Source organism: Rhincodon typus, chromosome 27 (genome assembly GCF_021869965.1).
Source record: "Rhincodon typus isolate 14 chromosome 27, sRhiTyp1.1, whole genome shotgun sequence".
Classification (NCBI taxonomy): domain Eukaryota; kingdom Metazoa; phylum Chordata; class Chondrichthyes; order Orectolobiformes; family Rhincodontidae; genus Rhincodon; species Rhincodon typus.
Window position 1 is genome coordinate 17,419,531 of NC_063358.1, and position 13,275 is coordinate 17,432,805.

The 13,275-nt window shown below is 40.8% G+C and overlaps 1 protein-coding gene across 6 annotated transcripts in view; it reads left to right on the forward strand.

The window, feature by feature from the left end:
• Positions 1-1,409: 1,409 nt before the first annotated feature.
• Positions 1,410-13,275, forward strand: part of tcea3 (transcription elongation factor A (SII), 3) — a 40,715-nt gene continuing 28,849 nt past the window's right edge. For 3 of the 6 annotated variants that reach the window (XR_007264945.1, XR_007264946.1, XM_048613047.1), the window contains exons 1-5: positions 1,668-1,869; positions 3,542-3,604; positions 7,145-7,250; positions 10,118-10,241; positions 11,797-11,883. Coding sequence is in view for 4 of the 6 variants with exons in the window: in XM_048613047.1 (XP_048469004.1) it covers positions 1,801-1,869; positions 3,542-3,604; positions 7,145-7,250; positions 10,118-10,241; positions 11,797-11,883 (449 nt within the window). In the remaining 2 variants the exon portion in view is untranslated. Of the gene's footprint in view, positions 1,470-1,634; positions 1,870-3,541; positions 3,605-7,144; positions 7,251-10,117; positions 10,242-11,796; positions 11,884-13,275 lie in introns of those variants that run through there. The other 3 variants (XM_048613045.1, XM_048613044.1, XM_048613046.1) reach the window with 3 other exon arrangements.

Consider the following 13,275-nt stretch of genomic DNA (forward strand, 5'->3'; position numbering starts at 1 on the left):
CCGCCTCCCTGCTCCTCTGATGCTGCTTGGCCTGCTGTGTTCATCCAGCTCTACACCTTGTTATCTCACCATAATAGATGTTGTGGTCATTACCCCTGTGCTGTCTGTGGGAGTTGCTGTATGCCAATTGTCTGCTGTGTTTCCAACAGTGACTACACTTTGTACCACATGGGTGTGTGATATTATATATTACACATGTATATATTTTCTGTTTGAAGTTTAAATTAGTGGCAAATTGATGGTGATTTATTTTTGAGAAGGGGTTTAAAAATTAATTAAGAATGCATGAGTGGACAAAAAGTTGGCAGATGGATGCACTTTTCCAAGAAGCATAGAAAAGTAGAATATTATTGAAATGAAGAGAAACCACAGAATGCAGCAGTATGAGAGATGGGTATCCGAGTACATGAATACAAAGAATCAGGATACAAGAGAATGCTTTCATTGCAGGAAGGATGAAGTATAAAAGGCAGGAAGGTCTTGCTACAACTATATAGAATATGGTGAGACCATTTACAGTTTGTGTACAGTAGTGCATACAGTTTTGGTCTCATTACTTACAAAGGGATATACTCGCATTGGAGGTAGTTCTGAGAAATTTAACTTGGAAAATTCCTGGGATGAAGGGATTGTCTTACGAGGAAGTGTTGAGCAGGTCGGTCCTTTGTTCATTATAGTTTAAAGAATGTGAGTTGATCTTATTGAAAGATAAAGTTCTGACTAAGCTTAACAGGACAGATCATGACAAGGGGTTTCCCCTTGTTGGGGGAAATCTAAAACTGGGGATCAGGGATCTTGTGGTGCACTGGTTGCATCCTTACCCCAGGACCTGCAGAACTTAAACCTGCATTTAAGTCCCACCTGGTCCAGAGGTGTGTAAGTGTCTCCGCAGGCTGATTATAAAAAGAACTTGCAGTCACTATTGCGAAATAATGAGCCTTCCATTTAATGATGGAGATGAGGAAGAATTTCTTCCTTGAGGGTTGTCAGTATTTGGAATTTCTCTCTCAGTGAGCACTGTGGCCAGATCATTGAATATATTTAATGCTGAGTTAGATTGTTGTTTGTCAAGAGAGTCAAAGGATGTAGGGGCAGGTAGGAAAGTTGAGCAAAAGCCACATCAGATCAGTCATGACCTTATTGACTAGCAAAGCAGGGTCATTGGCTGAATGGCCTTTCCCTGCTCCTGTTTCTCATGTTTTACCTTGACTTTCATTTGATTGTTTAACACTGTGTGCTTCACGACAGGACCATTTGCTGTCCAACTGGGTATTTGTTGTTCAGCTAAGAACGCCACATAAACACATTTTGTGGCCGCTGTCTTCCCTTTATATTCCTAAATTCTGCAATCTTAAAGTTATAAATTCAGGCTTCTTTTGACACATCGGTGGCGCACTTAGCACTGAGGCAGGCGACCCAGGGTTCAAGTCCCACCTGCTCCGGGTGTGTGCAGAAACATCTCTGGACAGGTTAGTTTGGAAAATATCGAAATTCTGTCTGAATTCAAAACAACCTCGAATGGTGTCTGCCCCCAAACCAGGAACAAAAAAAAGAACCAGCAGTTTTTAAAAGAGCTGTTCTCTTTACGACCTTGTCCCGGTTTAGCCCTTAGCCAGTTATTCTGGGTAAAGTCTGTAATGTTTTACAGCACCGAGCGGTGAGACACGCCTCTTTCTACCCGACAGCTCACCATTAGTCCGGGTGACTTTTTTTTAAAGTGTTTGTTTTGTTTTCGATTTTTCGAATGTAGTTATTGTAATGTAACCGTGCATTTTGCGGATTTGTGCAGGGGACAGCACCATGGGAAGAGAGGAGAACCTCACCAGAATTGCAAAAAAGCTGGATAAAATGGTATCGAGGAAGAGTATGGTAAGGTTAATCAGCTCGAAGAGCAAGGCGACAGTGTGAAAATAATTAGAAGTTGGTAAACTCCAGGCCGGGAGAGTTGGTTTCTGAAGTTTGAAAACAGATTTGCACTTTAATTAAAATTCCGTCACTTTTGAGTGACCGGGGGCAGTTTTGTCGACGTGCCTAAGCGGGTAAAAGTCTGCACAACTTATATTCAGGGGTTAGCTCGATTTGTCAAGCAGGTGATCTGGTTATAACCGCAGTCTCCCATGTTACTGGGATCTTCCTGTGCCTTCTGGCCAGCTAATGCCCCGCGCACCCCCCTCCCCTTCCCTTTAAAACAAAAACGCCACATTCCACCCTTGGACTTTCTTTTTAAAGAAACGTAAACGAAACTGAGAGTCTCCATAGTTCGCCAAATGTGCAAACGCCGCCTTGTGACCTAGCCAGGGATATTTTTACATGTGAATATCCTTACCTCACCTTTCTTCCTTCCCCACCCCAGTCTCCGTCCTCTCCACCTACCCTCTTCCTCGCTCCTATTCACCCGACACCCCTCCTTTCCAAACCCCATCAGATTGTTATGATGTGGGCTGTATGTTTCAAAGTGGAATTAGATGTGCACGTTAAAGAAGCAGTACTGACGGGGTTGGCCATGGAACTGGATAGCCCTTCCCGAAGCCCGTCATAGACACAATGGGCTGAGTAGCCTACTTGGGTGCAGTATGACTTTAGAATCCAAGCAGGTTTGCACTGTGGTGGGAGAAGTAAGGCTTGTAAAGTAATGGGTTGGAATGTGGAACCCGAAAAGACACACTTTTAAGAGTTCAATGCACCCTTTAGATCATAGAATCCCTGCAGTGTGGAAACAGGCCCTTTGGCCCATCAAGTCCACACTGAACCTCAGAGCATCCCACCCTGACCCATCCCCCTGTAACCCACCTAAGCTACACATCCCTGAACACTACGGGCAATTTAGCATGGCCAGTTTACCTGGCCTGCACATCTTTGGACTGTGGGAGAAAACCTGAGCACCTGGAGAATGTGCAAACTCCATACAGACAGTTGCCCGAGGGTGGAATTGAACCCAGGTTGCTGGTGCTGTGAGGCAGCAGTGCTAACCACTGAGCCACTGTGCCATGGATAGGCTAGGGCTTTTATTTTACTGGGGTGTGGGAGGTTGAGGGGTGACCTTTATAGAGGTTTATAAAATCTTGAGGGGTATAGATAAGATGATTGGCAGGTGTCTTTTCCCTAAGGTGAGGGATTTCAAGACTAGTGGGCATATATTTAACCTGAGAGGCTCAAGATTTAAAAAAGACATGAGGGGCCTTTTTTTTTATACAGAGTGGTTTGTGTGTAGGCTGAACTTCCAGAGGAATTGGTGGATGTGGGTACAGTTACAATGTTTAAAAGACATTTAGACAAGTACATGAATAAGAAAGGATATTGACCAAGCGTAGGCAGATAGGATTAGTTTAGTTTGGGATTATGGACGGCATGGACTGGTTGGACCAAAGGGTCTGTTTCCGTGCTGTAAGACTCTATAACTCTCCATTGTGTGCTTTACAATATTTTGTAGATGTTCAACATTGACAGCCAATGAACAGTTGTACTCATTTAAAAAAAAAAATCACAGGCTGCCAGAATTTTATAATAAAAAATCACTCTGATTTTATTTAAATCTGAATAGGATGGTGCTCTGGATCTGCTCCAGGAACTGCAAGGCGTGAAGATGACTCTGAAGTTGTTGCAGGTAACTTAATGATACAAAAAACTGCCAAATGACCATTGCCTGAGTTTCTATGGGAGGAGCCCTGGGCTGACTCTGCAGTAATCACCTAAATCCATTCCTGCCTCAACTTATCCGCTGTTGAAACAGTCCTATTGTGCATTGCAACTTCCACAACTATTTCATTCCTTACTTGGCTGACCTCTCATTGTATCTTCTGTAATCTTGATCTCACTGGTTTAAAAAAAAATCTGTTGTCCAGATGTTAACTTATACCAAGTCCTGCTCACTCACCATCACTCTGCTCACTGACCTATATTGGCTCCTGGATTGGCAAAACCTCGATTTTAAAATTCTCATCCTTGTTTTATAATGCCCCTCGCCCTCTCTCACCACCACCCGAATGGACTTGCTGCCTCTCTATCTCTGTCACCTGGATTCCCTCTCTGAATCTTAATGCCTCTCTCTTTCTGTTTCCATTTTAATTTGTGCCTTAAAGGTTTTTGGCTGTCTGTTCTAATCATCTTCAGGGATTTGGTGTCAGTTCTTCTGATAATGCACCTGTAATTTGCCCTAGGGTGTTTTTATTTCTTAATGCAAGTTGCCGTTTAAAGATATAACTTCTTTTCTGGATGTAGCTGCGTCTTTCCTTATTGCTCAGTGACTAAAGACTGTTCAGTTGGAATTGAAGTCATGTGGACACCAGGATGTTTCCAGGTGTTAATCCTGGGATTGCAGTAGGAGGTACTGTGTTCATCTTGGTGCCCTGGGCTGTGGCGAGGAAGTAGAAGTACTGACCTTGGTGCTGATTCTGACCCAGTGCTGGGGGATGTGTGGCCTTCAGAGGTGGACAAGATCAGAGCACGTCCTGAGATTATGATGGATGGCAGAAAGCTTTCCCCGTCTCATTCCCACAATCAGCGCACCACGGCAAGACATTGCCATGATCCAGTTCTCCAGCTTTTTGTCACCATCACATTCAATCAAATAGACTGACAGAAACAGGCTATTTGACTCAACTAGTTTGTGTTGTTGTTCAGATTCTGCAGGAGTTTTGCTCTGTTCCATCTATCTCCCCTCAGTCTTCCAGCATGTTTTTGCATCCCCACTTTCTCTACTGTACTCGTTGAGTTTACTTTTTGAAGGGAAAATAGATGTCAGATAACGAAAAAAAAAGCTTTGACACAGATAATTGCCAGCCATGTGGATTTAAACTTGGCTTCAAAGTCTGGCAATGTGAAACATAAGGCTGCGGCAAAATTAGTTTCAATGCTACATTCTGCAGCGTCCAATTGCTTTAATGATGAAGACAAACTGTACATGGCTAAGAGTTGGATTCCTGGCTAAATTTCTAATGGGAAAATATTCAAATTCATTCTTCAAACAGTTGTTTGATATTATAGAACTTGAGTATTGTTTATAAAAAAAGACATATATTTTATCTTGCATTCAATTTTTCTCGTGAATTGTCTTGATGAGTTGCTTTTCCAGCAATGTTCAAATTGTATATAATGCTCCCCATATTGTCAGGAGGACCCTCCATGCTGTCTCATGGTTAAGCAGTTGTTTTAAATTCATATAAACATATAATCATAAAAGTTTACAGCAAGGAAGAAGGCGATTCAGCTCATTGTGTTCATGCCAGTTGACAAGAAACCATCCAGTTTGTAATTGCGGTTAATTATGTAAAATTCCTGGGTGTACTAAATAAAAACACAACAGGCATTACTATAGCAGACTAAATCCAGTTCTAGCTATACCTATAACTGACTTTCCCTTCCTGGCTCTCGCTTACCAAAATCTCGTTTATTGCACATAAACTGATCTTTTGTTGCTTAGGTTAAATTTATCAATCACACTTGATTTGTTATTGGAATTTTTGGTTGAGATCAGTGAATCTTCTCGACTTTGGGAAGTATGGAATGTGTGGGAGAGAAATATGGATGTAGAGTATACAATAATGCTAAATAAAATGAAGTGTGTAAAGATGGAAACAGTTAAGCAGTTGATTCTTGGGCAGGCTCCCATTCCATATTGCTAACGTGTTCACTTCCCACTTGGAAGCTGCAGAACTTTCAATTCTAGCAAAACCTGATCTGATAAACACATTTTTATTTTGCTGACTGTAATGTTTCTGAAGAGCAATAAATTTAGATATTAATCCTCAATTAAACACACAAATTCACAACTTAACATAGTGAGAAATCTCTTCAACAGCCAGCAATAACTGTTGTAGGAATTAGTAAGATTCACAAAAGGTGCAGGAGAAGCTGCACTTGTAAGGTTGAGGGTAAAGTTAGTTAATCATGGTGCAGTGCAGTGTAATTTTTAACCAGCGTTACCTTTTGTTGACCTGAGTTCAGACAGAATGCAAATAAAGTGTAAACTTTTCCAGTCTTGGTTCTTAATAAAGGCATTTCCAACTCTGCCACTTTCCTCCCACCAATGCCTATTCTTAAAAAACTTTAAATTGCAAAATGTGAAGGATTGATACAGGGACTGAAATGAATTGGCAGAGATTAGTATTGAGAACAGAATGCTGCCGGCCAAAAGCTTTATAAAGTTGGCTCAGTAAAGCCTAAAACCATAGATGAAAGAAATGCTTCTGCAGCTGAATGAAAGTGATTCTCTGTTTGTAAAAATCTGCATCGCATTCTCAGTACCAGAGACATGTACCAGTGATAGGTAAGGTGCACCTGGGACGTGATGACCTAGTGGTATTATTGTTGAACTGTTAAGCCAGAGACCCAAGTAATGTTCTAGGGAGCCGGTTTCAAATCCCGCCAGTACAGATGAATTTGAATTTAATAAAAATCTGGAATTAAGAGTCTAATGATGGTCATCAATCAATTGTCGGACAAACCTGTCTGATGTCCTTCAGGAAGGGAAGCTGCCATCCTTACCTGGTCTGGCCTTCGTGTGACTCCATACCCGCAGCAATGTGGTTGACTCTTAATGGCAATTAGGGTTGGGCAATAAATGCTGGCCTGGCCAGTGATGCTCCAACCCCCAAAAAAAAGACTGAAAGAAAAGCCCCTGGAACTTTGCAGACATCTGAATTCATGTTCTTCTGGGTTGGTAATAAATACAGCTAACAGGTTGATACGTTAATCTCAACAACAATTCCAAATAATGTCCTTGAGGGTGTTGTCAATGCTCCAGGATGACCCTGGAATCTTCAGGAATTGAAGATTAATCTCCTGGACACTGCTGAAAGTGAATCCAAGTAGAACATTTATAAGGTTGTTTAATAAAAAATACTTGTTTTTGATATGTGATTTAATATTTTTTAATTTATTGGATGTATTTTGGTGATAAGGAAGGCTGACCAAGCTGGCAGCCTGTTGGCGACAAAAGTCGATAACCCTATCTTGTACGTGTAATTGCTGTTTGTATAGCAAAGTGCATTTAGTTGGTTTGCTGAATGCAGTTTAACAAACTTCTGTTTTAATTCAACATATCGCCGTTGCATCTTCCACAATGTCAGTGAAATTCCTGTGTGTTAGGTGAGGACTGCTCGAGTTCTTCCAATTGAGTTAGACTTCCCTCTTTATCGTTTACCAGAATACAAGAGTTGGGATGTCTGTAAATGCAATCCGTAAACACAGCACGGATGAACAAGTCATTGCATTAGCTAAAATCCTCATCAAAAACTGGAAAAAGCTTCTTGGTAAGTGCAGAAACTCATCTGTTAAAGGTGTATTTTATCTATAAAGAAAACAAATGGGAGTGCCCTTTATCCATTGCCTAGATTCGTACAACTAGTCACAGTAATATGTTACTGACTGAGGATTCAGATTAGAACACTAAAAACAAGAAGTAATGCACATCAGTCTTGTGTTTAATCGCTAAATGTGTGTGGATTTAATGAGGTCCTGTAAAGATGGCTTCTGAAGGCCATGGCTCACTGCCTTTGAATGAGGAGGTCATGCTACAAGTCTCATTCCAATGCAGAAAATCTGCGCTGACACTTCAGCATGCTGCACAGCTTGGGATCCTTTCTTAAGGAGAAGTCAATAAACTAAGACCCTGTTTGCCCTCTCAGTTGATTCAAAAAAATAGCTTATGGGAAGTAGGTCAGCATTTATTGCCTATGCTTAATTGATGCTGAATAGTGCTGAGCTGCCTTCTTGAATTGCTGCAGTTCTTGAGGTGTAGGGAGACCCATATGGGTGTTAGGAAGGGAGTTCTAGGATTTTTGACCCAGCAGTGCTGAAGGAACGTTGAGATAGTTTTAAGGTGGGGATGAGGTGGGGGATGGGGGAGGTGGTGTTGGTGGAGGAGGAGGAGGGTATGAGGTGTTGGGGGCCAGGGTGTGATAGAATCTTGCAGCTGGTGGTTTTCCCATGTGTTTGCTGTCCTTGTCTTTCTAGAGATCATGGGTTTGGGGTACACAATGGTATGAGATGGTACACACTGCTATCATTGTGCATCTGTGGTGAAGTGAGTGAATGTGGAAGCTGGTGAATGGGGTGTCAGTCAAGTTGCTTGCTTTATCATGGATAGTGCTGAATTTCTTGGGTATTGTTGGAGCAACACCATCCAGGCAACTGGAGGGTATTCCAACAGCGATCCATGCCTAGAACAACATGGACAGGCTTTAGCATGACAGGAGATTGATTGATTACTCACTGTAGATTTCATAGTCTTTCACCTACTTTTGTCGCACAATATTTATATGGCTGTTCCAGTTTAGTTTCTGATCAACGGTAACCCCCGGGATATTGATAATGATGGAATTCTGTAATAGTAATACCATTGAATGTTACACTGAGATGTTCAGATTCTCTCTTGTTGGAGATAGTCATGCCTGTCACTTGTGTGGTGTGAATCTTACTTGTCATTTGTCAGCCCAAGCCTGGATGTTTGTTTGTATTAAAGATCCTATGGCACTGTTTTGAAGAAGAGTAGAGGAATTGCCCTCCCTATGGTGGCCAATATTTGTCCCTCAACTTCACTAAAACAATTCATCTGCTCAAATGGTTGCTGTGTTATCCACAGCAGACTTCAGATGGATAATTTCAGGATGTTCCAAAGTTCTTTACGGGCAATGAATTAGTTTTTAGTGTTGTATTATAGGAAAGGAGGTTTCCAGTTTTGCATTGGGCTAGGTCCTGTAAACTACAGTGTGACAGTGAACAAAGATTTTTTTTTTTAGTGCTGATTGAATGCATTAATGAGGAATGTTCAATTATTTCATGAAAAATTTAGCCAAAGTGTGATCTCATGAGTTCACACGAATGTTGAAGATTCCATTGCGTTATTCAAAGAAATATAAACATTTTTTTCAACTGACCTGGCCAATGTTCTTCCCTGTCTCACTATTCATTTCACTGTTCTTTGCAATTACATTACTATGTGAAAAATTGAATGGGTATAAAAACAATTAATGCAGATCAGAGTCACTTATTGTATGTAAGCAGTTTCGAAGAAGGATCGATAGACTTGAAATGTTAGTTTTGATTTCTCTCCACAGATGCTGCCAGACCTGTGGAGTTTCTCCAGCAATTTCTGTTTTTGTTTCAGATCTCCAGCATCTGCAATTCTTCATTTTACTTTACTGTATAAACTTAATGTATTTATTTTCTTGGGACAAGATCCTGCATCCACATTTATCACTGTGAAAGCATTAAATTATTAAGATAAGTTGTATAGACTGAGCTTCTGTTCCAGTTGGCTGTGAGCACTGTTGGCAAGGCCAATATTTATTGTCCATCTCTAATTGCTATTGAGAAGGTGATAGTGAGTATAGGACATTGAGTGACCTAATTGTGGTGTCTGAAATGACTGGAAGAATTTAAATTGTGAAGAGCTATTCCTCTGATTTGGGGGGAGGTGGTAATTGGAAGAGACTAGAACAATGGGGAGAAGCCTTGAAATTAGAGCTAGGCTTCATGTCCGAGAGCACTTCTTCAAACATCAAATAATAAAAGTCTGACAAACAACACTTCTCCAGTTCCCAAAACCCTGTGAGGCTGTGGGTGAGGTGGGGGTGGTTAAACAAAAATTTCAAAATTGAGATTAATGGAGTTTCTGGAATTACAGAATTTAAAAAAAATTGTTAGTGGTATTCAGGTAGAAATTAGCCATGATCCAATTGAAAAAGGACATTCTTGTTCATGGATGGCCTGTTCCTGTTAATTTTGCGTGTCCTAAATAATTTTACATTCATACCCGTCTCTGAAAATAACTTCATGAAATTTATAGCTCTTTAATTGTCCATCTATTTTCCCTAAGGGTTACTTTGACACTGGTTTTGTTCACATTTTATCTAATAACACTTTGCAATATTAGCTGTCACAATGGAGCTGCAGGCTGTGACCATCGGGTGGCTTTTGAATGCTTTTCTGAAGCCTCTCCTTAAAGATTATGTTGCTATATCCTACGTATAAAAGAAATTTATATTCATCAGTTGAATGCGAGGAACACCTCTGTTATGTCTTAACTTTATTCCTACAACTGGTCTTAGTGATTACTGTGGATTCACAATAAACCAGAGAGGAATCAAATTGGATCTCAATACATTTTCTCTTTCAGCCTCAGAAATTCCAGCCTCTATCAAGACTGAGAAAACATCAGGAAAAGAGGGTGAGAAGAAAGACCAGGCACCAGCAGTGTCCCCGGCACCCCAGAACCATCCCAAAGATAAATATGTGGAGAGGTAATGAAACAGGTCATCATTCTGCACTGCATTATCACGATCCAGTTGAAGTAACAATGACAGATGCATCAGGTAACCAGAGGTCATAAATTTAATATAATTAGCAAAAGATCTAGAATGGAATTGAGAATTATTTTTCACGCAGAGATTGTTATAACCTGCAACATAAGAAATGTAAGTAGCAGATTCTGTAGGAACTTTCAAATGGCAAATGGACGTATACTTGCTATGATATAATTCAAAGAGTTGAATGTTCTAAACATTCTTTTGTATATCTAGGGAAATTGTTTACTTCTGCTGGAGTACTTAAAAGACTTTCCTAATGTTATATCCTTGCGATATACTGTGGGTTGCAGCATATAAGTCAACATTGAAAACCATCAAAAATCCTTCCAAAAGCAAGGGTCGACATTTTGCAAGGTATAAAGTTGAACTGCTGGTGTGGGTTGGAGGGTCGCCATTTTGAAATGTGAAAAAACCCAATGGTCATTCATATTAATGTGGCATGGCTTATTGCATGAATTAGTTCTACAAAGATACCTTTAACCATAGTCAGAACATTTTCAACCCATCAAATCCATGGTCTTCAGCACCTGACAAAAGAGATCCTCAAAATTTATTCTGAGTCACTTTGTTTAAAAAATGCAGAATAATCGATCTGTGCATTAATTGTCTCTGCCACATTATAACAAAGGCTACAATTCAAAGTTAGTTCATTGGCTGTAAAGACCATTGCAATATCCTGAAAACATGAATGCATTTGTTAACCCTTTTCTTCTTTAACCACTTGTGCTAGATGATGTAATGACCATTAAAGCTATCCAGTCCTGTCTGCTTTCCCACACTGTCGTTTGAGTAGGTTCATTGGCTGTTACTTCATAATTTAAACGCTGTCAGATTATCTCTAGTTTCTTTCATAGGAATGAGAGTTTACTTGACGAAAAACATTGAGGGCCATAAATGGGCTGACTTTTTTCTCTGAAATGTTGAATGGATTGGTGCAAATTGATTATAACATGTATCTGGGTGTCCTCCAGCGATGACAAAACATGAGGTAGCCATCCATACACTAACTACAAAGGCAGTATGCTAAAATCTTTCTTCCTGTAGATCAGTTAGCTCATTTAGATGGATGGCTGGTGTGTGATGTGCAATGATGCCAACATTATGGGTTCAGTTCCTGTACTGATGAATATCACCATGATGGCTTTATCTTCTTAACATTGCCTGAGATACAGTGACGCTCAGGCTAAACTCATCACCCACTATCTGGGTCTTCCACTTTTTCACTTTCCAAGGATGATTCCACAATGGAACATGCTGCCAAAGGAAATAGTCACAGTCTATCAATGGAAACCTTCAAGACCCATCTTTAGATTAATTCTATTTCAAAGTTTTCAGGACAGCCATCTCAAGCGTGCTCATGCCTGCTTTAGCTAGCACTACATCAAAGATGTTGGGAGAATATCAATATTAGTCTGTGATGCCAATGCAGGAGAAAAGGAATGAAACATTTCACACCAATAGGTTTGATTAGTTCTAATTTGATTTCTAGGCAAGATTTATTCAGCTCCAAATCCTCACCGACAACTTCTCCCGTGTCCAGGAAGAACTCGACAGATGGACAACGGGACCATCACAGGTGAAATAATGTTTGTTAACCCTTTACAGCCCTGCAGGTGAGTTACCCCATTCAGGTACAATTGGAATCCTAGGCCTACTGGTGAGATAGTTAATCTCCTTCATTGCCTTTGTGGTTAATGTATTAAACATGCTGGAACAGCATGGTTCCAATCGTCCCTAGCTGAGCAACAGTTTGCGTTTGAAAAAAAAGTTATTTCTTGGGATGTGAGCATTGGTCATAAAGCCAGCATATTGTTACCCATCCTTACTTGCCCTTGAATGAAGTTGTTTGCTAGTCAGAAGTTGCTATTTAGAACAAAGAACAAAGAACAAAGAACACAGAACAAAGAAAATTACAGCACAGGTACAAGCCCTTCGACCCTCCAAGCCTGCGCAGATCCAGATCCTCTATCTAAACCTGTCGCCTATTTTCCAAGGATCTGTATCCCTCTGCTCCCTGCCCATTCATGAATCTGTCTAGATACATCTTAAATGACGCTATCGTGCCCGTCTCTACCACCTCTGCTGGCAACGCGTTCCAGGTACCCACCACCCTCTGCGTAAAGAACTTTCCACGCATATCTCCCTTAAACCTTTCCCCTCTCACCTTGAAATCGTGACCCCTAGTAATTGAGTCCCCCACTCTGGGGGAGAAAGCTTCTTGCTATCCACCTTGTCTATACCTGTCATGATTTTGTAGACCTCAATCAGTTACCCCCTCAACCTCCGTCTTTCTAATGTAAATAATCCTAATCTACTCAACCTCTCTTCATAGCTAGCACCCTCCATACCAGGCAACATCCTGGTGAACTTCCTTTGCACCCTCTCCAAAGCATCTACATCCTTTTGGTAATGTGGCAACCAGAACTGTACGCAGTATTCCAAATGTGGTTGAACCAAAGTCCTATACAACTGTAACATGACCAGCCAACTCTTGTACTCAATACCCCGTCGGATGAATGAAAACATGCTGTGTGCCTTCTTGACCACTCTATCGACCTGCGTTGCCACCTTCAGGATACAATGGACCTGAACACCTAGATCTCTCTGTGCATCATTTAATTCTGTTGCCTGGCTGAGGAAGATTTTTATTTCATAATTGACACAAATTAGTAAGTTGCACTTGAACTATACAGTCATTGTCAGGTTTGCATGAAGAAGACACTTTGGCTCCTTTTAGCTTGCTTCTTCAAACACAAATCCTTCCATCACCTCCCAACAGTATCAGCTATTCCCAAAATGCACGTGTAGCAGTTGGATAGACTACACAGTTTTCAGATTCTAAAGAAAGTCTTTCATTTTGGACATGTTCTAGGCAGCCATGTGCGCGCTTATACCATTAGGAGGCAGTGTGACTAAATGTCATGCCTAATTCATGAACATAAGGAATGACTTTTTTTTTGAACAATGA